We start from the raw sequence: 26124 nt of genomic DNA, 5'->3' as shown, positions 1-26124 counted from the left end.
TCTCAACCGGTAAGGCTACAAGTTCCCACACCATATTTGATTCTATGGAATCTATCTCGGCAGTCATGGCCTATTTCTAGAGCTTAGAATCAACGTCTTGCATAACCTCTTCGTAAGTGAGTGGATCAACATCCTCATGATTAGCTTCCATATTATAAATACCACCATCATAGATGAAGAATTCTGGTTTCTTAAAAACTCTCCCACTAAGACAGATTCCCCTATGTTGTTGATCGTTTGTAGGCCTTTCTACAATTTCCTCGAGAACTGAACTTGGTAATTATTCTACCACTCCCGAAAGTTCCTCGAGTACCACTTTACTCCAAGACTTAAAGTTATCAATGTAGCTTTCCTTGAGAAAAGTAGCATGAGTAAAAACTTTAATCGTATTATCTTTTAGACTGTAGAATAATCCTTCCTTTGTTCCTTTCAGATATCCTACAAACATGCACAATTATGTCTGTGCATCCAACTTCTTTACATACTTATTCAGAATGTGTTCTAGACAACCCCATATTTTAAAGTGATTTAGAGAGGGTTTCTTTCCATGTTACAGTTCATAAGGTATCTTACAAGTAGACTTAGTTGACACATCATTCAAAATATAACAAGTCGTTTGTATCATATATCTCTAGAAGGAAGTAAGAAGTCGTGAATAGCTTAAGATTGAATGAACCATGTCAAGCAAGGTTCTATTCCTTCTCTTAGCTACGCCATTATGCTATGGAGTGTCCGACATAGTCATTTGGGATAAAATCCCATTCTCTATGAGGTATCCTAAGAACTCGTCAGATAAGTATTCCCCACATCGGTTAAACTAAAGATTCTTTATGGACAAACCTAATTACTTTTCCACTTTCGCATGAAACTCTCAAAATTTATCAAAGGTTTCACTTTTGTGGTGCATTAGATACACATATCCATATTGAGAATAGTCGTTGATAAAAATCACGTAATAATTGTGACTTCCTTAAGTACTGATGCTCATGAGACCATATACACAAATGTGCACAAGTTCTAAAGGTTGGTTGGCTCTTATACCTTTCATATTGAAAGACCTCTTAATCATTTTACCTTCCAAGTAAGATTCACATTGTGGAGGACTAACTTCCTTAAGCATACTTAAGGGACCATCTTTCACGATTCTAGTGATTCTTTCTTGGTTAATATGACCAAGTCTTAAGTCCCATAAATACCCTTCATTAGAGTGACAAGATTTAAGGCTTTTATTAACAATCAATCTCTACTTTATCAAACCAAAATGCCCTTTCCTGTTGTAGAAAAAGTAGTCATTCTTTTTAGGATCTTTTAACTTCTTAGTCTTCTTCCTATCCATATGAGGTGGAACTGAAGACTTAGTCGATTTCTTCTTTCCCTTAGCTTTTTGCTTCCTTTTAGAGGACGAGGGACCCATAACTAAGTTTGCTTCAAGTTTCTCCTGAACCAACTTACCATCATTCAACATCAACTCAAAAAATTTTAATTCCTTCATAAGTTGAGTCAAGGTAAGCGTCTTATTCCCCAAGTTGTAAGTGACCTTAAAACCAGGAAATTCCTTAGTTAAGGATTTGAACACTATTTTATTTTGAGTGTTCACATCTAGTTCAACCTCATTGTCCTCCACTTCCTTAAAGAATCCCATAAGCTTAAGCATATGGTTTTTGACCGGAGTGCCAGATTTTTGAGCCAATGCAACTTGACCTCCGATCAAATCCTCCAAATTTGTCATGATCTCTTTGGTAGTACAAAAATTCTTATGTTGCTTTTGTAACACACTACTCACGCTCACTAACATATAACATCGAACAATCGAGTCAGGATCTCTCTAGCGATTTCTTGCTTTGGGCTGAGCTTCAGGAGGGTGCATTTCGTTAAGAACAAATTTGTGTTTCTCACAGCTTAGGCTATCAGCAAGTTCCATTTCCATTCTTGAAAGTTATCCCTATTTAATTATTTTCAGTAAGAATGCTAATAAGAGGAGTAACAGACATTTTTGAACTGAAAAAAAAATATTCACTAATTACTATCTTTGTATTAAGTAAATATTTTTTATTTCAACAATATTTCAAGAATGCATTGTGATGTACGTGTCTTGTATTAAAACCTTGAGAAAGTAATTTTTCGTTGCTACGATCATTCTCACACCCATCAAGCATGTCGCCTTGGGGTCCCATGATTAACTAGTAAGAACATGGATAACATTTAATGAGTTCATGAATCTTAATTCTTAAGACTCCACACTAACTCATGACTATTTAATGTTTGGCCATCATCTCTAGCTTAAATATCATTCATTGGGAAACTATTTAATAAAATATGATCTTGAGTGTTTAACTATTGACTCAACACCTATCATGAACATGCTCTCATTTGTGAGTCATCTTGGGACAATCCCTCTAAAAGTCATGCATGACTAGTTGTCCTTAAAAGGAAATCTCATCTAGTGAACCCACATGATAAAGTTTACCTTGGGGTGCGGCCAAGGTAGGAACCGGCTCGAAACTTAATCATACTATCACTTAAGGACCATCAATGGATGTCGTAGGTCATGTTTAAAGACCTTCTCCAACTTAACATTTTAAAAACATGTAAGGTTTTTTATCTCAAATTTCAAGAATATGCATAGCATGCTATGGAAATTCTATAATATTCACATTCATTCACAATAATCAATCAATCATAAAAGCTTGATTCTCCATAGTTTTCTTTTAAGGGAAAAACCGAAAAAGTGGATGTGAACCGTGCATCAAGTAGGGTCCCAGGAAAGGAAGGTGAGTCAAATTTGACCGCTTAAAAACCATGCCTTTCATAGCTAGGGTCAATCCTAGATATGCACCTTCTCATTATCACACTTCTCACAGTTATCGAATAACCTAAAGAAGTGAATAGAATAATACAACACATGTATTTTTCTCATTACCATACTTCTTATTTTTTAAATCGATCAACTGTTGATCATATCATATATATATCACAATTATAACATTATATTATATAAATATTATAAACAATTATAAAACATATATTTAAGGAAATAGGTAATTAAAAAATTTTGCTAGCCAAGGTTTCCATGGTTCTATTTCTAGAAAATAAAGTTACATAATTTTATGCCACAAAGCATTCATTGGGTTTTCAACCACCATCGCATCTTTTCCTTGTCATGAACTCCTTTTGAAAAAATTACATTCAAGTCCTATGTCTATTTCCGGCTCACAAGAATTCTATGATTTTTTTTAGAAAAAAATACCCCTATGTGGAGATGATAGTCCACAGTCTATTTCCGAAGAACCGCAACCTCGACAGTAAAAAAATTATATAAAAAATATATAATATCGCATTCATTCTCATATATAACTCAAAACATGCATAAGATCTAAAGAATGCCACTTTCTATGTAATCAAATCATCCAATAAGAAGAGAAATTTATTTTGATTATATGTTTATACTTATAGATAGAATACAACCTGGCTCATGATACCAATTATTGGAAAAGAAAAAAAAACAGATTTGGAAAACGCAGTGAAAAATAAATTTAAAGAAAAACCAGAGTTTTACAATTTTTCCAAAACAAGATCTTGATTGTGATATCTAAAGTAATAAACACTTAATCAAAATTGTACCTTTTCGATTTTTTTAGGATAAGCGCTTCGACCGAGTAGTCTTCTTCGCTATCCTCAAGCTCACGTCTGTCGAGTGTGGGCTCACTTCAAAACAAAAAAAAATTCAAAAAAACTGCCAGTGGGATAATTTCGCAATTTCTCTGAACCTTTGGGTCAAGTTGTAAATTAGAAAAATATCTCTAGAAATTTTCTGAAATAATCTCTTCAGAGAATTTCTCTTACAACTTTATCATGATTTCAAGTGTAAAATAATAACCTAAGGCTCTCTTTATATAGGGAGACTTTAGAGAGTTCAACTATGATTAAACTTAATCATTTTAATATTAAATTAATCTAATATTTATCTTGATAAATATTAGATTAATTTAATATTAAGATAATCACTTTAATATTAAATTAATAAAATACTATTAAGATAGGTATTAAATTAAATTTAATATTAAACTATTAAAATAATATTATTTTTGGAATAATTAATCTGAAATCAAATTCTCTGGTAGAATCCTAAAGACCAACCACCACTGGCCACCAGAACGTCGTCATCGCAGTCGCCGGCATCGCCGTGTCAGTTGGTGCAAGTACCAGTTCGATTACTACTGGTTCGATCTGGGTTAATGACAACCCAATCAGTCTGATCTAGCCACTGGTTGGACCGTTAGCTCGGTTTCACATACCAGGCCCGGTTCGACCAGGTTTTAGGTCTTGGTCTCAGTTTTTTGGGCTCCTGGCCCCAATTTACGATTTCAAGTCCAATTTTTAAGTTCAATTACCCATTGGGCCAATTTTCTAACTTGAAAATTAATTTCCAAAAATATCATATTAATTTTAATTAATTTTATTAATTTAATTTTACTTAATCAAAATTAATTTTCCTAAAAATCACTTAGATTTTCCAAATTAAATTTTCAAGAAAATTCTTTAATTAAATTCTCTAATTGAACAATTCTCACGACCACCTAATTTAATTCCACATCGAATAAATCTACTCAATTAAATTATTTTTAAAGTCGTAGAATTTTCTTCTGATTCAAATGCAATCTGATCGAGCTTTTGTCAAGCTAGTGGAGGGACCAACTATAGATATACAATTAGGCTCTAGTAATTGCAATTATGTTAAAAAACATTGTTTCGATAATTCACAAGTACTTAATCATGGAGTCAATCCACAAGAAGTATCATGATTGAAAACTCCTTATTGTATACACTTTATAAAAGCAATTCATCTAACTGCTTTGTCCAATGACCTCGTCATATATGTGTTACCCTCATATTATATCCTTGATTTTTTTGAGTTAAATCTGTTCCCTCAATTCAATCTTGTTTTATCTTATTGTCACCATTGTGTCTTCATAATGATTAATATGACCACTATCAACAAATGACTGTATAAAATGCTTGTTCGAGAATGAGAAACTAGTGGCAACATTCCATATTTATCAATCCACACAATGCCAATGAAAGGATATCATTAACTCTTTAATTGAGCTATGGATTCCACTGTTTCTGGTAAAGCCATGCCATACACAAGTCATGTATCCAACATACCAGTTATGGGCTCGATCATATTTAAAGCATAAGCTTTCGCTTATATCGAAGCACATGAGTTGGATATGCATAATCAGTGACTAACTCAGGATTTAGGTAAATCACACCATAAACATCACAAGTGAATTAATTCACGAACGGATCAAAATTTATTCATATTGGGTCTAGCCCAATGTATTATTCTACCAATGAATACATCTATTTCTCTACTCATGGAGTCAACTACTCCGATAGCTAAGACTAGTCATCTCTCTAATTGGAATTGTAGACGACAAAATAATCTTTCTCGGTATTTGAATCAAATGCTCACTTTGATTCTTTTACGAGATTACGAACTCATTTAGATTATCTACTGAAGTAAGTTATCTTTCTCGCAATGTAAACATTCTTACAATGTCACTTATCTTCAGTTTGAACTTAGACAATCAATGAGCTAATATTTGCTTGTTGCAATTTTACTTTGCATGCAAAATATAAAAGATAGAAATACAAAAGACATAACAGTGAAATGTGAAATTAACTTTATTTATTTATTCATCCTTCAAATAAATAGAAAATAGTTACATGTTTAATATAATATGGGTACATTTCTCAACATGTAATGGTGTAAATCTATTTAGTGTTGTTCATGCTATTTAGAAAAAGAAATGTGCATAAGTTTCGGTTATTTGGTGAACTTAATTTATGAATGTGAGCATGATATTATAATGATAAATTTGATAGCTAAATTAGTAAGGAATGTTTGACTTGTATACTTGTCTTGTGCTTTGGCGATGAAATCATCATTTTGATTTATGCACTTAGATTGAATGATATTGGTATGTTTAAATGTGTTTTTAATAGGTAAAAATAGTTGGAAATGGTTTGGCTTGAGATCTAAGAAATGATTTTTGAAATGACTTGTTTTTGAAGCTATTTAGATGCACATGGCCTAGGACACGGTCTACTACACGGTCGTGTGTCTTATTGATTTTTGGTACATGTTTGTCCACATGATCTCAGAGAGTTACACGGCTTGGTGACACAACTGTGTGACCCTAAGTTGCAGGGACTCAAGTTATTACATGGTTTGGCCACACAGCCATGTCTTTGAGCCACACGGTTTGGGCTCTATCACACGGCCTAACCATATGATTGTATGACCCCTGTTTTTATTTTTTGTCATATTTTTTTGTTTTGTTTCAGATTAGTCCACATTTGTTTCTAAACTAATTTTAGGGTTTCGAATGCTCAATTCGAGTCTCATTTTTGAATGTATGCTTTGAATGATGATTGTTTATTAATTTATGATTTTTAAATTAATTTTTGAATTGTGTTACTGTATTATCAATCTTGTTAACTGTCCTAATACCTCGTAACCTTAATCTGGCAACAAAGATGGGTTAGGGGTGTTACAGATAAGCCTAATCAATTTGTCTAATTTGGTAAAGTTGAGGCCAAAAAGTAAAATGAATCCAATTTAGTAGTAATCGCAATTTAGATCCATAATTCAAAAGTCAACCAACCATATTGAAGTCAACCAACAACTCTTTGTTATTGTATTTACTCGTATTTGATAGTTTCGTAGTTTACTTTCTTTACAATTTAGTCCTTTTCTATTTTTAGGTAATTAATTCATTTTACTAAGCTTCAATTATGGTTTTTCGTACTATAGCATTTAGTGAGTAGTTGTTTAGACTCTTATTGTACATTTGTAACTAGAATTCACTTAATCGCCGACTCATTTGGGTTCGATCCTTGGAATACTCTGATATTCCATTATAACATTACAAATATTACAACTAACTTATCACCCTTGTAGAAACTGCACATTATTATTCTGATTCGATTGTTGTTATTTGTGTTGATTTCCTTCATGGTCCGCAAAGATGACGAGGGAGCAGTCAAGTTGTTGGAGTTGTTGCGGGGAAGTCGGTGCTAGATTAAATGATTTTAGTTTTGTTTCATGCTTTTAAGGAGATAAGTGACCAAAGCTTAATTTATAGATACGACTCTTTATTTTATTCTTTTGTTTTGTAAAGTTCATTGATTTTGTTAATTTCTTTTGTTTGCAGGGAGTAGTGTATGACTCAGACTGATAATGGGATCGTACCATTCAAACCGAAACCGGAAAGAGTCCTAATGCAGGCTTGAATAGGGCATGTTCCAAGAGGAGCCTAACCTTTACTAATAGGCTCACAATTTGACAAAGCTAGAGTAGAGAAACCACCACCACAACACCAAAGGCCAATGGTGGAAAGAATGTTATGAGATTACGCCATGCCTAACCTCGATGTCGTCCGAGTAAACATTAATCGTCCGACGATTAATGCTAACAACATCGATATCAAACATGCAATAATTCAGATGATCCAAGGGAATCTTCAATTTCGTGGATCAATGATGAGGACTCCAATCAACATCTTAAGCATTTTTGAACCATCTGTGATACTTTTAAATAAAACGAGGTATCCGATGATGCTATACATATTTAGTTATTCCTTTTATCGTTGACTGACATTGCTTTTATGTTGTTAGATACGCAACTAGTGGACTCGATCAATACTTGGGATGAGCTAGAAAGCCGATTTTGGGCCAAATACTTCCCTCTGAGCAAAACTATGAAGCTTCGAATAGATATCACTAACTTTCAACAACTCGAGGGAGAGTCATTATACGTAGCGTGAGAGTGCTTCAAATTGATGCTACGTAAGTGCTCTTATCATGGCTTGCAAGATTGGTTACAATTGCAAGTTTTTTATAATGGCCTAAACGTAATTTGTGATCAAGTCTTGACAGAGCATCCGCGGGGGCGTTCATGTCAAAGAGATACTACCTATGCACTTTAGAAACTGCCCTTCTTGCTCATGTGTCCTTCTTGACAAGGCATTAGCCGCCTTATTTTGACTATGTTTTCTGTAGGTGATATAATAATCATATCCAAGCATTTTCACTACCCATTTTTGCTAAAATGGTGTGATTACTTATCTATCAACTAAGAACTTCAGGCTTTGATGGTCTGTTCTTATCTGAAACTTCCTACTTACCAGGTAAGAATGCCATTTTTTACCACTAACAAAATAACTAGCATCTCCTTATCATAAATGGAGAGTGATTGATGTCTCACCCCTAGTCCCTTGTTAAAGAATGTTGTAGGCTTCCCCTTTTGATGCAACACTACTCCTAAACCCTGGCCACAAGCATCCATGTCAATAAAAAAAATCCTCTTTAAAGTCTAGAAGAGACAGGATTGGTGCTTGATAGATTGCTTGTTTAAGCATCTTAAAAGTTGTGCCAGTAGCTTCAGATCAAATCCAAAGGTGTTCTTCTTAAGTAAGTCTGTCAAGGGTCAAACCAATATTTCACAATGCCTTATAAACTTCCTATAGTAGCCTAATGAGCCAAGGAACCCTCTTAAATCCCTCATAGACTTAGGTAGGCCAGCTTAAGACTTTCTCCACCTTGGCTGCATCCATGGTTACTGAGCCTCTAGAGATAAAGTAAGAAAATAAAGTTAAAAGTTTATACTTCCTCGAATTTTTTACTTACTATTCAATAAATAAAATTCTATTTAAAAGTTTAGAAAATTTTAAAAAGAAAAAGAAAAATAAAATAAAATAAAATTTTCAAAAATAGATAAAGTAAGAAAATAAGGAAAAATCTTTTTAAAACCTACTAATTTTCTCTATGTATTATCTGCATAGAAATATCCAATACCTGTTCTTTAAAAAACATAAAAAAGTTAAAAACATTAAGCAAAATTATTGGTTTTTTGTTTTTGTATCTTTTTTGTTTCCTAACACAGCTTTTTTGTTAGAATAATGTAAAAAATCCATAATATAATTTCTTTTTACAATTTAGGTTTTGAAAAATAATTTAAATGAATTAAAAATTTGAATTGAATCTGAAAAAAATATTGTGGTATATTTTGTATTTTTTGGGCTAAAAAAATGGCATCAAAGTCGATTTCAGAAGCTTTTGTAATATTAGTTTTATATGTTCTTTAGGGGCATGGAACTTAACTTGAAGATATTACTAATTTGATTTTCAGAAATATTGAGAACACATATAATGATTTAAGTTTTTTTGATTTTGTTATTGAATTCTATTAAATGATAATTTTCTTATTTCCCATAAATACTAGTTTTTTAGCAACAACATTTTTGAAATATTATTTTTCTTCAAGTTTTATATAAGATTTTCTATTTTAAAATAATTTTGAGTTTTTTTTATAATTTTTATATAAAATTAAGGCCAAATTGATAAAAATATATATAAAAGCTAAGGACTAAAATTGTTAGTATACCGACTAAAATTGTTAGTATACCAACTAAAAAGTCTCACAGCAGGGTAATAAAAAAATAAATTGAAAAACTTTAGTAACCAAATTGTAATTTTTTAGTTAAGTGACAAAAATAAAAATTTACTTATAATTTAGTAACTAATGGTGTAGTTTATTCTAAGGTTTTATTTTTTATTTTTTATTTTTTTATTTTTACATTTAAATAATACTGAGCACAGTCTAAAACTAACAATTGGGTGGGATGGGCAGCCTAGCCTAATCGTTAACTGGACAATTTACTTATTACGGGTTATGTGGGAACTTCAATTCATTAGCATTCGGCCATTCAAACCTCTTACCAGTTAGAAAGTAGCCCATAAAGAGCTACCATTTGTAAAATGACCCAAATGATTTGGAGAAATTAGACTGAAGCCCATCATTCCATTTTCAAACAGCGGCCATCAAAGAAAAAGACTGAAAAATCTCATCATATTTATCTGTAACTTGTTCCCAAAGTAATGATTTCATAAATCCCCAGGCCCCAAATCATCTACCCAAACAATCACCTCCATATCCGAGCATCCTAAACCATGGGTCAAGGCATACCGGGCGGTCTTAATCGGCAAGGTCTTCCAGGGGACAAGAAACCCAATGGCTTTGACAAGAAGGACAAAAAATTTTAGCCGGCGGCACCCCCAGCCAGAGTGGGTCGCAAGCAACGTAAACAGAAAGGATCAGAAGTCGTAGCTCGGCTCCCTACCGTAACATCGCTGTCTAAGTGCAAGCTTCAGCTGTTAAAGCTGGAGCAGATCAAGGACTATTTGCTGATGGAAGAAGAATTTGTTGTTAACCAGGAACGGCTCAAGCCACAGGAAGAGAAAGCCGAGGAGGATCGATCTAAAGTCGATGATTTGAGAGGGTCGTCGATGAGTGTGGGTAATTTAGAGGAGCTCATCGGTGAGAACCATGCGATTGTTTCCTCATTGGTTAGGCCGGAGTATTATGTGGGGTTTTGTCGTTTGTGGATAAGGACCAATTGGAGCCTAGATGTACTATTTTGATACACAATAAGGTGATTAAAGTCTTTTAAGCTTTTTGGGCTTTGATTTTAGGTTTAGGGTTTTCTTTTATTGAAAATTGTGAAAAGGAAATGATTTGCGTATTACTTTAGCTGAAAGGTTGCTGACCTATTGTGCTGAATTTCTTAATTTTCTTAGAGTCAATGCTTTGTTAAGTTAATCATGAGATTTAAACATGATGCATTGTAGAACTAATGGTTGGAAATTATCATATGCGAGAGAATCTTGTGAAACTTTACTACATAACAGGGTTTTATTCATGATTTCTCACTGTAGCTTGTAATTGGAACACCTTGGTGAGCTTTAAGAAATGAATCTTTGATCAAAACTTGAATTGGTAATTGGTTTCACTCATGTTGGATATTTTCTCAAATAGATCTGAGTTGGGTATATTTGGTTCATCAGCTTGATTCGTTTGCTAGTTTCTGTTGTATTGAGCTTTAAGAAATTAATCTTTGATGAAAGCTTTAAGACATTATGTTCCATCTCATGCAATCACTTTGATCTTGAAAAGAAATTTATGCTCGGTTACTTTTGTTGTCAAGTTCTTTCAGTTGTTGGACTTCTGCAAGATGACGTTGACACCATGGTTTCAGTGATGAAGGTTGAAAAGGCTCCATTGGAATCTTATGTCGATATAGAAGGTCTGGATGCTCAGATACAAGAAATTAAAGAGGTTGTTGAGCTCCCTCTGACTCACCCTGAACTCTACGAGGATATTGGTATCAAGCTTCCAAAAGGAGTTATATTGTATGGAGAGCCTCGGGCCGACAAGACCTTGCTTGCAAAGGTATGTTTTATTTTATTTCCAGCCTGATTCTTTCTATATTCTATCTATAAGAGTTAATGGTTTAATCTTTGTGCTTTCCCCATTTTGTTTCAAGTTATTATCTTGTTTCATTACAAAACAAAATATGTAATGTCTAGACATCTGTGCAAGGTGTCAAGCATGACAAGATTCCAAATATCAGAGTTTAGAGATGGCGATGGATACATGAGAACTTATACATATATAATTTTACTTATTAGATTCAATTATTGATTATTCATAATGGTCATAGCTACTTGTTCACGCTAGTATCATACGGTTAGTTTCTATTGTCGTTTAAGTTGTATAGAAAGATCTGAGCTTCTTATGTCTTTTATGTTCTTTTTAGGTGGTAGCTAATTCTACATCAGGAACTTTCTTATGTGTTGTTGGTAGTGAATTAATTCAGAAGTACTTGGGAGATGGTCCCAAATTAGTTAGGGAACTCTTCAGAGTTGCTGATGACCTATCCCCTTGAATTGTTTTCATAGATGAAATTGATGCAGTTGGTCCTAAGAGGTAAGTTAGTGAAGAAGTTATGCCTTGATGTAAGTCCAATTCAAAATTTCCTTATTAATCGGCTCCATAAGTAATATGCCCATTCTGGTGGTGAACACGAAATTCAGAGGACCATGTTGGAGTTGTTGAACCAACTAGATGGCTTTGATTCAAGAGGAGATGTCAAAGTGATTCTTGCTACAAATCGAATTGAAAGTATTGATCCTGCTTTGCTTCGCCCCGGTCTAGGAAGATTGAATTTCCCCTACTTGACACACCCACACACAAAAACACTCAAGTTCAGTAACATATGGTTGATGATTATTGATAACTCTTAAAAAGAGTTAAATTTTATGCCTTTTGACCTATTTAATTACCCATACTTAAGTACATCTAGTTGCATTTAAGGACATTTCATTAGTATTTTTAGCTTTACATTAGAACTTGAGCTACGTTTAAATATTAGGTGTTTTTAATTGCTCGTGAAAGGGTTGTGTTTTGTGGTATTGGCAGGTGTAGAAAGAGGAACAAGAAATAAAGGAGTGAAGTTTTATCAAGGCAAAGCGGTGGTCGGATTACCAACCAGTATGCCGTGGCAATGCCGGAAAGGTGTCCAGTTACCATTCAGTGCATATCATTTAGTGCATATCAGTTTCAGCCAACTCTATTTGTACCAGATATATCTACCTAAAAAAGAGAAGATAAATCTTGGGGCTGATGAAATTATCCTGAAGAGAAAAAAAAAGAAAAAAAAGCAATTTAAAATAAACAAAGGATGAAACCTTAGACAGCGGAACTACGGGTAGAGATCCTTAGGCAAATTAGAAGGTAGCGACTGAATAGAGACAAAAAGAGGAAAGTCGCAGGCAACCCTTCTCAGCCACCTCAGGACACTGCGCAACTGAAGTGTGGGTTGGACAAGCGAACACTATCTTCCCGACATTTTTCCATTATTTCAAATCTATTCCTTTGTGAATTACAATGATGAAAACGATGTTTGAGTTTAATTTTATTTGCCAAACTATGAGTTAAATCCTATAGGTTGGGATTACTTCGATGAAACTTTAATTGTCTTTAATGGCTGCAGTATAAATTTGAATTATATTTACTGTTTCATTCAATTGTTCTGTTCTTCAAAATGTATGAGTAATACCTAGACATAGTCGACTGTGCAGCATACTCTTAAATTAATCTAAAATAAAAAAGGTTAGATTAGTTAGATCGTGGTTGAATGATATGAGCAAGTACTCAACAGACACTTGCGATAGACTTTAGACATAGAGCAGCGTTCATACAGAAAGAAACAGTGTAGGGTACCATATTAAAAGCCTATAGACACAGACAAGGTGACTTGAGGTTTCTACCTTCGAAAGAAGCAGGTCATTTTAGAAATCTTTTGAGCAGTAGGTTAAGTATGATTTTGCCAAGGCATTGCTAACGGGAAAATTAGATTCTTAGTAATCCCAACCTTTCCATTCAACATTGCGTAACCCTTATCTTTTGTTGTAGTATCTTTGTCATTGCATCATTAGTTGTTTATTTGTCATTTACATGTTATTCATATAATCATTTTCATAATTGGCATTACCTTTCTACTCTCGATATGCCATAACATTTTCAAGTATATATTAATTCCACATATTACATACATATTATTCCTTTTAATTGCCACTGCATGCTTACCAAAGCTTTACCATAGCATTAACCGTATTTTATTATAATAACTTGACCACTTTAGTGGCCTAATCTGGTCCTCATGGGAATGATACTTACTCATCATTTTATTACTTGATTCGACGTGTATACTTGCACAATTCACATATCATATTCATACGTGAAAATTGTGTTGAAAGATTTTATGGAAATGTGGATTTATTGATGAGTGAAGTGTCACTGATGTGAAATAATCCAATATTACAAGTAACATATGCAGACTTTAAGAAGGCCAAGGAAAAGGTGATGTTCAAAAAGAAAGAAGAGGTCCTAGAGGGACTTTATATGTAGAAAACTTGTTTGGAATTCTGGATTCAAGTTTTTTTTTTTTCATTTTAGGAGGAATATGAAGCATCTACTAATGCTAATCCTTTTTAAGGTCATTAACAAAGACACTTTGATTTTATGTCTTCTTGATTCAATTTAAAATCACACCTCAACTAAATCGAAGCTTTTGACTGTTTTTACATTCCTTAGACTTTAGTTTTTGTTTCACGATCATCGTAAAAGAAATTGAGGAATCCATTATTTTATAAACGAGGAGGGAGAGAATTTTACTTACACCACATCTTTTGTAGACCTTTTGATCAAAATTCAAACTACGAATAAGATTAAAACATGTTTTAATTTTAAAAAGACTTATTTTTTCTTTCCTTTAACTATTATATCTTCCTATTAATCCTTTCTTGACCCAGTAAAAAAATTTTACATTAACGTGAAATCTAAATTCAAAGATAAAGCCTATTCACTTAGAAATTAAAGCATCATTGTCTTCACCTTCAAAATTGGGTCAGACTAGCCGGTGGAACCAATGACCATAGTTGTTGAAATTAGGTTAGAGCAGTCGGTGAAACTAATTCAACCAAGAATAGGTCGATACATCATTGAATTCTAAATTAGATAAATTGGTACATCGATTTTTCTATGTTTGGGTCCCAAAGTAAAACAAATGAATAAAAAACCTAAAGTTAAATAAAAACCAGAAAATTACATTAAAAAGAAAAACCTTAAACCAAAAACTTGTTTGCCGCCATCTGTCACTCTTCCTTGCTTCTCTTCTCTTTTCTTAAAATCTCTAGCTTTATTCTTAGAATGAAAGGAAATTAAAACTCTAAACAAAAAATAAAGAAAAGTGAAAATTGGAAAAGTTGAGAGTGAAGGAAGGGGATTAAGAGAGTTATTATTGAGAAATTATTTTCTACCTTATCATTTATAATCCTTACCAATTAAAAAATTACACATCATCTTCTTTTTCCATATCATTTATGCACAATTAAATTTTAAATTCAACCTTTTCAAAATTTTCATTCTTATATTTTTTGCAAGCCCAACTTTCTTAAAATTTCAAACCCATCTCATACCCCCTTTCCCAGAAAATCAAACCCATCAAAACTGCCATTACCAGCTTGGATTTCATTGATTTTCTTTTCTATCTTAAAATTTTCAAATCATCTTCTTCCAATTTGTTCTCCCAAAATTTTATAGGTTTTATTCACTATTTGGTTCTTTCAACTATACCTATTTATTTATATTGTTATCGAATTTTTTTCCCTATCTTTACTGTTAATGGTGTTAAGGAAAAAATAACCAATTATAACATGCCATAAGTCCTCATTGACCATTGATGTGGCATTGATGATGTGGATGTTGACCAGCGTTAACCCATGTTGTTGACGTTGATCTAACAAAAAAAATTAAATTATAAACACAAATCTTAAGTGATAGTGACTATAACCCTTATGTTTAATTTTGTATGTGTAACTCTAATAAGTAAAGGAAGATTAACTTTTAATTAGATAGATCTATCAAGTAACCGAATGAATGGATAAGATAAAAGTTTTAAAGTAAAACTCTGATACCACTAATTGTAACACCCCTAACCCCAAACCGTCCCGGAAGAGAGTTATGGAGCATTACTGGAGTTTACAGAATAATTACACACAATTTCATTTACTTTCTTATGCTCATGTCAAAACTGTCTTCTTGAGTAACAGTCACTAAAATATTTATATCTAGAGTTACGAAACTCCAAATTAAGTTCCGTTAATTTTTCTTAAAACTATACTCATATACCTTTCTACCATAAAATTTTCATAATTTTTAGTTTAGCCAATTAGTACAGTTTATTCCTCAAAGTTACCCTTGATCTGCTGTTTGACAGTTTCGACCTTTCTTTACTAAAATTTAATTATCTCATAGCACAGGACTTGGATGATGTTCCCGTTTATTTCTCTTGAAAATAGACTCATTAAAGATTCTAAGCATATAAATTATGGCCTGTAATTATTTTTATACAATTTTTAATGATTTTCCCAATTCAGAATAGGGAATTCCAAAATCAATCTGACATTGTCTCACAAAAATTCAAATTCATACCAAATTAGTCAAATCCTATTTTATACCATAGCCAAATCTAAATTTATTTATTTCATCCTTATATTTACAATTTTAAAATGACATACACATAAGACATCCTAGGTACATGCCATTACCAATAATTAACACACTTTACCTTAATGAATTCGGGATCGGACTGGGATGCTGATTCAACGTACTATCTTTACTTAACCTGCGCACGGAAACAAACCGTACGCTGAGTATGGTATACTCAGTGGTATTTCTATAATCCGAAAACTTGATAATATAACAATTAAACTTAAAATCACAATGATAAATATAACCATCCATTTATTTATTTTATAGATAAGTTTCATTTACTTACCATAAAAATTCTATACAAGCCATATAACAAGCACAACAACATATTTGCTCAATTCTTTTCATTTGCTTACTGTATAAATTCTTTCAATATATTCATAATTCACTTGTATTCACACTTTACTTCTTAACAATATACTATTTTAATTCATTCTAACATCAATCATCATCTATTTGAACTTCACTCATTTCATGAACCTTTTGGTTCATGTTTTCAATCTTATATCTCAATTTCAATTCTCAATTCAATTTCTCATTTCATTCCAATAGTTCAATCAATCAAATTCACTCGATTTATCTTTTCACTCATTTACCCCTATTAACAAACCCGGACTTTGACGGATACACGGATTCCAACCCAAACACACCAGTACGGCACATTGTGCCTAAAACGGTACACAGTACCTGATCAGTATACGACACATAAAGTGCCTAAAACGACACACGAGGTGCCTGATACGACACACGAGGTGCCTGAAATACGACACATAAAGTGCCTGATCGATAAAGCCGGCAAATCCCGTACACTTTCAAATCCTATGGCATGCCAATTATATCCGACTTAGCCCGACTAGTTAATAGGGTATTTCATTCACTTTCTCAATTTAATAATTCTTTCATCAATATCTCATTCAGATAATTACATATATTTACCCATTTTCACAATTCATACAATTTCATTCAATTCAACAATATATTTCAATTATTCACATTAATTCGTAATTCAATACAATTCAATTCATTTTTCAATATCAAATATTCAAATATCACAATCTCATATATTCATACCAATTTCCTCATATTTCCAATCAATATATTTTTCAATATAACATTCATTCAATATTCAAATTTCTACATAAATCATATATATTATATAATTCAATCAATATAAATTCAATCAATATAAATTCAATAAAACAGATATTCATAAATCAATTCAATATAAATTTATCACACACTAAATCAATTCATTTCAATTATAAAGACACAATACAAATAATTCCCATCTTAATTATTTATCATAATATTTATCCAAAATTCAATTATCATAATTGCATAATATCTCATTCACACACACACACACACATACACACACATATATATATTTATAATATATAATTCAATTTAATTCAATCAATATAAATTCATCACATACCAAATTAATCCATTTCCATTATAAACACAATAATTCTCACTTCAACATTTATTAAATGCATTGAATAAAAAAATATAACAATTAATAACTAGGTTCGGATTATAGAAATACAAACCGTATTTTCTCGAGCTAACTCCCTTTGTCTTTGCCATTTTTTTTCCTTGCTTAGCCAAGGTTTCCCGAGACAACATTAGCTACGGGAATTAAAACAATTCATATTCGTTAATTCACTACTAATTTATATCTAATTAATACAATTTTTATTCAATTTCTACTTTAATTTCAATTTAATCTTAACTAGATTTACTTACTTTTTCTATCTCAATTCATACTTCATTTCTATTCAAATTTTGTCCAAACTCATACTTAACTATTAAATTTCCAGCATATTTTCATAATTTCGAATTTATTTCCATTTAATCCCTAAAACTCAAAACTTATATCCTTTATTCAATTCCAATCAAAATTTCTATCAAATAAACCCCCAATTCTATCATTTTATTCAACATGAACCATACTTAGAAATCTAATGACTTTCAAAATTTCTACTTAAAACAAGTAGTATTTATCTCTAGGATTCCAAAAACTCAAAAATCATAAGAAAATGGGCTAAATTGACTTACCAAATTAACTTGGAACCTTTAAAACCTTATTTTTCCCTTTTTCTTTTCTTCCTTTCTCCCTTCTCTGTTTCGTCCCCTGCTATTTTGTTTCTTTCCTCTTTTTATTCTTTTGTTTCTTTTATATATATATATAATGACAATAATAACTATAATAAAAATCTATTTAATAACAAATATTTATTTAACACTTGTACCAATCATTTTTATACACTTGTTTTTCTTCCTTTTTTATATATACATATATATTTAATAATTTAATGATATACATAATTCAAGAAAAATCTTGATTTTTCTTCCATTCACCGCCTCATTTCATGGGTATGGCTTAATTGCCATTTTGATCCTTTTATTTTCTATTTCTTTAAAACTAAACTTTCACATTATATTCAATTTAATCTTTTATCCAATTATCCTTAATTAAGCTAAATTTACTTAATTAAACTTTAATTAATCACTCACTTAACTTCATAAATATTTTTACTTTTTTTTTTTATAATCTAATCCATTTTTCAGAAACAGTGACCCAAAAATACACTTTTCTAATAACTTTAAAGTTCGGGTCGTTACACACCTTAAATTGGATCACATAATTTTATACTTAAATGTGTACACAATAATTGGCTTAAATTTTTTTACAAAAAGCTACAAAAACTAGTAAGATTAACTTAAGATATGGTTGTAGAGAATCTATGGAAATGAAAAAGATGATTAGAGAATCCATGTCTAAGGTGGAAAGATGAGTCAAAAGTAGAGGTTTTTATAAGCTGATATGATACTAGATGAGGGTTCTTGAAAACAAGGTCTTTAAGATTAAAGCTTGAAATATCGAAGCTTGTAGAGTTATGCCTCGTATTTTCGGCTTTTCTTCTCCTAGTTAAATTATGTTTTTAGTTTCCCACTTAAACTCTAATTAGTTTAGGTTATTTTAATATTATTCGACCTAAAAATTTAGCCTATAAATAGACCTTTTTTCACCCCAGAAAAATAACCCATTACACATTTAGGTATTAGCTTTTACAAACTTTTAGAGAATTTTGTGTTTATGTTTTGAGGGTTCTTATTTCAGGTTTTGGGGTTTAGTTTTATCTTCATCTTTGTACTCTTCGTTTTTGCTGTTATAGTGAAATTATCTTTGCCCGTGGTTGTTTATCCTCTTTGGAGGGGTTTTTCCACGTAAAATATTTGTGTTTCATCTTTTCAATTTCTTTGTTATTTTACTTATTCGTTACTTAATTGGTTTTATCCCTAACAAACTAGTATCAGAGCTAATTCGATTTCTGCAATCAACCCATTTAAAGATGGAAGCAACAATTTTTTATATTGATAGTTCGATGACATCACAAAATTTAATCTGTAGCATGTACGGATGACGACAATTTTGATTCAAGGCGATCTTGAGAAGGTCATTACAAAGAAGAAGCCTGTAGACATGGATAAATCAAAATGGGATAGGTTAGATAAAAATGTTCTATCCGCAATTCAATTATGTCTAACAAATAATGTGTTGCAAGAGGTTTTGATGGAGAAAACAACATTTACCTAATGGAAAAGGTTAGAAACCCTTTACGCAATAAAGTCTCAGGCTAACTTGATTAGTACTAAAACAACAGTTGTACACATTCTGCATGAACGAAGTAAGCACCTTAGATATCACATCAATCAATTTATTATTCTTTTGAATGATTTAAAGAATGTTGAGGTTCAAAACGATGAAGATCAAGCTATGCTATTATTGTACTCTTTACCCCCTTAATACATGTCTTTCAAGGAAACCCTGATTTATGGTAGAGATAATCTCTCATTTGAGGATATGAAGGGTCATGTTTTGAGCAAAGACAAACTCGACAATGAGTTTGGTTCAGATAGCAAGTCAGATAGGCAAGTCTTAGTTTTGGTAGCATCAAGGAAGTAAGACAAGAGATGTTGATATTGTAAGAAGTTAGGTCACGTTAAAGCGGATTGTTACAAACTGTGAAATAAAAGGGTTGGTGAGAGCAACGAGGAAGATTTAACTGGTACTAATTTGGCCGATGACAAGGGTGATGATTTCTTGTTGGTGTTAACAAGTGAAAGCTCCAAGCTTATATTTAAGTGGATTTTGGATTTGGGGTGTTCTTTCCACATGTGTCCCAACAATGACTCGTTATCCACATACAATTTAGTTGAAGGCGGCGTTGTGTGCATGAGGAATGGTTCACCCAGTAAGGTAACCGGTATTGGTACTATTCAGATCAGGATGCACGACGAGACAATTAGGACACTGTCAGATGTCAGGTATGTGCTTGACTTAAAGAAAAATCTCATCTCCTTAGAAAATTTGGACTCTAAGGGTTGTAGAATTAACATCGAGTCAAATGGCATTAAGGTATCCATGTGGCTCTTGTTTTGATGAAAGATAAAAAGATTGGCAGTCTTAATGTTTTGGAAGGATCAACGGTGACTGGTTAAATCAAAATTTTATTATATTTGAGATGGTCAAAATATAATTTTACTACTACTAATTTAAAATTTTATAAATTATAAAAGATCTAAATTAAAAATTTACCAATTTAAGGGACATCGTCTTGGGTCTCGGTTTCGCCACTAATAACATAGTAGATAATACAAAAAGATATGATTTCATTATGTTTAATGCGGAAGAAAGAAACGGAATTAACTTACTATTAAGAGTTGAATAATGAGATATGGAAAGATCTGAAAATGAAATAAATAATGAAACGGAATTAACTTACTATTAAGAGTTGAATAATGAAATATGGAAAGATGTGAAAATGAAATAAATAATATTTTATTTTAATTTAATTTCCCAAGCATTGACTTTTCAAATCATAAAACAATAATATATAATTCTAGAACATGATTATTTGATTTCATTGAATGACTAAATGATGGAGAAATAGTGTAATTAAGAAGGTCAATGGAGTATATGACCTCTTGCATGTAAGTTTTGGATAAACAAATGTTGCATCTCATTTCTCACATAGTTTTGTCACCATCCTCCTCTGTTATTAATTTGTGTAAACGTTCAATTAATATATCGAAATCATCTTGGGTTCGGACTAGGCTTAGTCGAACATACCCATCTTCTACACCGAACAGATTTCCTTGACGCCCAATGATATTAGCTGCCTCCAGAACTGCATAACAATCTTTATCCTCTTCTCTCTCACATTTCAACCATGCGTAAGCTGCCATACACATAGTTCAAATGGTGTTTAATGATGTCATGGTAAACATGATCAAAGTTTGAAGCCTAAAATTGAGACAACTACCTGGGGAAAGTTGTCGGACTTTGTTGTAAAAAGTGCAATATTGAGGATTGTTTTCCTGAAGAGAGAAGCGGTTCGACAAGGATACGGTCTGGACCAATCTTTCCCACCTGCTCTTCAGTGTCTGGTATGCAAAGTCGAATATTCCGGTTCCTTCTTCAAGGACTACGTTCAAAAGCTTAAAAGCTCGTAGTTGAGCATCTTTGGAAACTCCCATGGAATTCATCTGCATGTGTATCATCATTCTGTTGAACACTGTTTCATCCTTTATCACTGCCCACCTGTGTACAACACATCAATGCCATCCTTATTCCTAAACTAGTTTCATGGAAAGGGTATGATTGAAACAAGTCAGTTAAGCTTTACCCAAGTCTAGTGCCAGCATGACCTGTGAGCTTGGAAAGTGTAAATACCATCACATCTTCATCTGATGGAGCTGGAATAGGTGTAAAATGAGGCCAGTAATATGCATGATCGTAGATTGTCTTGACATTAGGGCCATGAAAAATCGCTTTCTTTAATTGTCCATCAGGATTGTTGGGCGACGTTACGATCTCGATCATGTTTGTGATGCTACAATCTGATCTATTCTTCCATCTATAAGCATCTCCTTCGTACTTAAATTTTTGTGAGCTAAAGTATTGTGTTTGTTGTTTGTCGACCTGTGGGAATTCAATTTCGTATCAAATCGATGACAACAATTTACAGAGTGTAGTGAGAGAAAAAGTAGTATGGGAGTTGGGAGCAGACCGGATAGTAAGGGACTGAAGTTACAACTTTTGCAGGTGAGGAGGTATTTTCAGGGGAGAGTGCAAAAACTGCAGCACTAAGGACTTGGGTTGAACCAGCACCAAAAATTATAAATCTGTTTTGGGTGACTGCATTCCGTACGCTTGCGTGTACTTTGCGCACAACCTTTGCAAGCTCTTCCGAGAAGAAGCTCTTACCACTGTAAGTATAGCTCATTTGGTGCCACCCTGCTACTACTAGAGCACTACTAGCTAAATGCTGCATCCAGAATGGTTCCAAAAATAATGGATCCCCACTTCAAACATAAAAATAACCCAAGGTTAGTATTAAAGACACAATTGGTAAAACATTTACTATGAAATTATCCAAAAAAGTAAAAACCTTAACTATGCATAGACAGGTCCCTCAAGAGCTGTTCCACGGATTCTAACCTACATTCTTACACACAAAGGAGTGCACTTTGTGAAACAGATACTACTTTCATTAATCGGTAGTATCTGTTCTATATAGTATACTTCTTTTGTGTTTGAGGACATGAGTTTGAATCTATAGAGACGTACTTGAGAGTGACAAAACCTTAAAGACCTATGGCTATCCAAATAGAACAATTACAAATATAGTGATGGTTCAGTGAACAAGGTGGTGACATAATTTCATGTTCAACCAAACTAGCAATGGCATGAGTCATATGCTCTGCAATTGTTGCCACCTAGGTGGATCATCTGCATCAGAAATCTCATGACAATGGTTGTTGACCATGGATCTGAAAACTGTAGCCAAACACCGTAGCAAGGTAAACGGTAATTTGTTATTGGAATAAAGTTTGATCATGACTACTCCGCGGTGCCATCACAATTCTGCATCATAAATGTTGAGCCTTGACTAGACCAGAGCCTCAGAAGAGGACCGGAGGGTCTGGAAGTTGGTCAGATGGTAGCGTCCATGCTGTCAAGTACTCAGGGTCTAAACTACGCTTGTTTGAAGTGAATGTAAATCAAAACAAAAATTCCAAAGACACTGGATACTTTTGTAACCCTGAGGATTTAGAGTCTAGACTGTAGAGATTCCTAAGGACTGAAATTAATGACAAGATTAACCCAAATAACCAATCATATTCAAAGAAAGTTTTGATTAGTTCTTCAGATCATCTCAACAAAAGTCAAAACTAATACTACCTAAAATTTCACTTCTCAGATAGTTATGCGAATCAAATAAGAATAATCAATGTTAAAAACTCGAGCAAAAAAACAGGAAAGACATGGTGAAATGATGCGTAGGTACCCATCAGCATTTGCTGTACAGTGTGGTATAAACTTAGAGCAACCAGGGCCTGTAAAGCATGTATTGCAGTCGCAAACTGGTTTATTCCCAACAACAACCAAACCATCCAAGTAAGCTCTTCCATGGCCTGAACAATATATAGCTGCCACAGTTTCAGCTTCGATTGCAGCTCTTGAGCTCCAACTCAGTTTCCATTGACCACCCACATATATATTGATTATGAACAACAGATTGAGAATTATAGAACCAACCAGACATGCCAAATACTTGGAGCTAACAATACTCTTCATCATGTCTTTTTATGTCCTTTTCTTAGGCTCCCAATAGCCGGAGGAAACAACTTTTTCCTTTCTGCAACAATGTATTAGGGTGGAAGTTTTTTGTTAGACTTTGGATCATATGCCTTTGCTCACAATGTACGAAAGCAAAATGTTTAGTCTTTTTGACAGGTCAGTATTGAGGTATGAGTGATAGTTAAGTAGGAATAACAATTGACAGATTAAAGAAATTAAAATAAAAATTATATATAATACAAGTTTTAAATTATTTCATACTTATGAAATTAATAAACTTTAAAAATAGAATTATATTTATATCAAACAATAATTTTATTAATAACAATAATTTTATTAATAAAATGATAATAATATATATAATAATGTTGTTGTATTTTTTTTAATTGACTAGATGTTTCTACCGGGCTACGCCCAAAAATTTAAAGAATTAATTGAAAGTAAATTGAATTTTATATTTTATATAAAAAAAATTTAAAGATACGTTCTAGTAATTCTAATAAATAGTGAAGCCAACATAAAAGGAGAAATTAAAATGAAATGATTATATAATTGGTCCAACCTCTTTAAAATAAATGGATTGACCCTTTCAAATAAATAATTTAAATAATATTGAGCAACTTAAGTGTGATATAGATATTAAATAGTTATTATTACTTCAAAAAAAAAGTTATTAAACAATTTGCTTTTTTATTTTTCAATTGTAAGTTAATATCAACACCAATTCTTTAAATTTTTAATATCTATTAAGTGTTTTATTAAGTTTGTGTCACTTTCAATTAAGTCATTAATTCGGTTAAGAAATTATAGAAATGTCATTTCTTAATTAAAATAAGTTATACTATTTGAGAGTATTTTAGTCTTTTCATTTTAACAAAATGATTACTCCCCTATTTACAGTTGTTTTAGTATATTTTTTTTAATATTTTAGGAGGTAATTTTAGCATTTAGATTAGTTATTGTACATTTATTGTTTTTTTAGATTAATTATATTTTATTTGATTTTTATCATTTTTAGAGTTAATTCAAACTTACTTGCTATTTTCCTCTCTACATTGTAGGTTTCAAATGAAGAATGGAAGGCTTAGAGCATAGAATAAAAAAGTAGTGAAAATTCTTATCTTGAAGAGTGTAAAGATATCGTAAAATAATATATAATTTTATTATGGTCTCTTTTAAATTATCTAAGATTTCCTTTAGAATTTAAAATTTTAGATTAAATTATCTTTTATCTTTATACTACTTTCTAGTTTTTTATGTTAATGGTTAATGATTTGTATTTAATTTAAGAAAAATTGTTTGTTGAATGTTTTAAGAATGAACTTTTTATAAAATTTAAATTTTTATGTTGGGTTAAACCACAAATTTGAACTTGTCTTATTAATCTATTTCTTTTGTGAAATTTTTGATTAATTTAATTAATATTTTCTTTATATGGTTGTTTTTTAAAATAAAATCTTCCATATGTTACATAAAAATTTACAAGCAAGATTATATATACAACAAAACAGGCCTATCGTGACACTATTTTTGACTTCAGACGACGCAAAAAAGGTTTGCATAGGTGTCGATACGCTTCCCCTGATGCTTCCGAAAAGGTTGTCTTTAGTACAGTTGGCACAAGTGTTGCGACACTTTTGAAAAAGAGTTGGCATAAGTCAACATAAGCCGACTTTTAAAAAAGGTTGGGATAGACCTTGTGTAATTCAACCTTTTAAAAAAGGTTGGGATAGGGTCATCTAAGTCAACCTTAAAAAGGTTGGGATAGACCTTGTCTAAGGCAACATTTAAAAAAGGTTTTTTAACACCCCTAACTCATATCCATCACCGGAATACGGTTACGGGAATAATACAGTAAGTTAACCGAAATGAACAGGTAAAATCATAATCATTTCAATATAATTCCTCAATTACAATAAAGTAATTGAATTACAGTAGTAACATACATTTACTATACTTAAATTGAGCTTTAGGGACTATAGAAACAGTCTTAAAACCTTTAAGGACTAATTTGAAACAAGTTAGGAAATTTTAGGAAATAATGAAAATTTTTAAAAACAAGGGACACACGGCCGTGTGGTATTGCTCAGGCCGTGTAAGTATTCGAAGTTGGGACACATGGCCTTGTCCCAGCCCGTGTCTTAGACCGTGTAACTCACTAACTTAGATCACAAGGCTGTGTCGTAGATCGTGTGCCAGCCCGTGTTCACTAAAATGAACCTTAAACATCAAGTTTACCATTTCAAGATTTCTTAGACACTAAGCAATCCATTTACCAGCCATGAGAACTATTCAAAATGTCATTAAACATGCTCAAATCATACTAATTCAACCATTTAAAGTGCCTAACCAATGTACCCTCAAAGGTACCACAAGCATACACACAAATACAACAATATAAATCATCAACCATTCAACCATTTAAACATACTATCTTATCAATTTTAGGCTAAATACCTAAACTTGTAACTTGCTAAGTTAAGATCAAACATGTACCATATTTATTTCT

At 32.2% G+C, this 26124-nt stretch overlaps 2 protein-coding genes, 1 long non-coding RNA gene and 1 pseudogene across 3 annotated transcripts; 1 reads left to right on the top strand and 3 right to left on the bottom strand.

Moving 5' to 3' along the window:
* Positions 1-1243: 1243 nt before the first annotated feature.
* On the bottom strand, positions 1244-1729 carry LOC107894684 (uncharacterized). Its single transcript, XM_016819936.2, has one exon. It carries the CDS (start codon positions 1727-1729, stop codon positions 1244-1246), a length of 486 nt encoding a protein of 161 aa, XP_016675425.2.
* Positions 1730-9856: 8127 nt separating this feature from the next.
* On the top strand, positions 9857-12933 carry LOC107894212 (26S proteasome regulatory subunit 4 homolog A-like; annotated as a pseudogene).
* Positions 12934-16045: 3112 nt separating this feature from the next.
* On the bottom strand, positions 16046-18070 carry LOC121232351 (uncharacterized). The gene is made up of 3 exons (XR_005930741.1): positions 18023-18070; positions 17515-17593; positions 16046-16094 (listed from the first exon to the last, which is right to left on the bottom strand). It is a non-coding gene; the product is annotated as an uncharacterized lncRNA (long non-coding RNA).
* A 2724-nt stretch (positions 18071-20794) lies between these two features.
* LOC107894213 (tryptophan aminotransferase-related protein 3) lies at positions 20795-23724 on the bottom strand. The gene is made up of 5 exons (XM_016819452.2): positions 23323-23724; positions 22042-22336; positions 21658-21953; positions 21295-21572; positions 20795-21210 (listed from the first exon to the last, which is right to left on the bottom strand). Exons 1-5 carry the CDS (start codon positions 23613-23615, stop codon positions 20999-21001), a joined length of 1374 nt encoding a protein of 457 aa, XP_016674941.1. The 5' UTR covers positions 23616-23724; the 3' UTR covers positions 20795-20998.
* Between the last annotated feature and the right edge of the window lie 2400 nt (positions 23725-26124).

Source organism: Gossypium hirsutum, chromosome A07, assembly GCF_007990345.1.
Source record: "Gossypium hirsutum isolate 1008001.06 chromosome A07, Gossypium_hirsutum_v2.1, whole genome shotgun sequence".
Taxonomy (NCBI): domain Eukaryota; kingdom Viridiplantae; phylum Streptophyta; class Magnoliopsida; order Malvales; family Malvaceae; genus Gossypium; species Gossypium hirsutum.
This window is presented reverse-complemented; position numbering and strand designations above follow the sequence as displayed.

Bases quoted from the DNA above. Each gene is read 5' to 3' on its own strand.
- LOC107894684 (XM_016819936.2), bottom strand. From the start codon at position 1,729: ATGACAAATTTGGAGGATTTGATCGGAGGTCAAGTTGCATTGGCTCAA.
- LOC107894213 (XM_016819452.2), bottom strand. From the start codon at position 23,615: ATGATGAAGAGTATTGTTAGCTCCAAGTATTTGGCATGTCTGGTTGGT. The intron at 22,337-23,322 runs GTACCTACGCAT...TTATGTTTGAAG, and splicing joins TGTACAGCAAATGCTGATGG to TGGGGATCCATTATTTTTGG. The intron at 21,954-22,041 runs GTCTGCTCCCAA...GAATTCCCACAG, and splicing joins CTTCAGTCCCTTACTATCCG to GTCGACAAACAACAAACACA.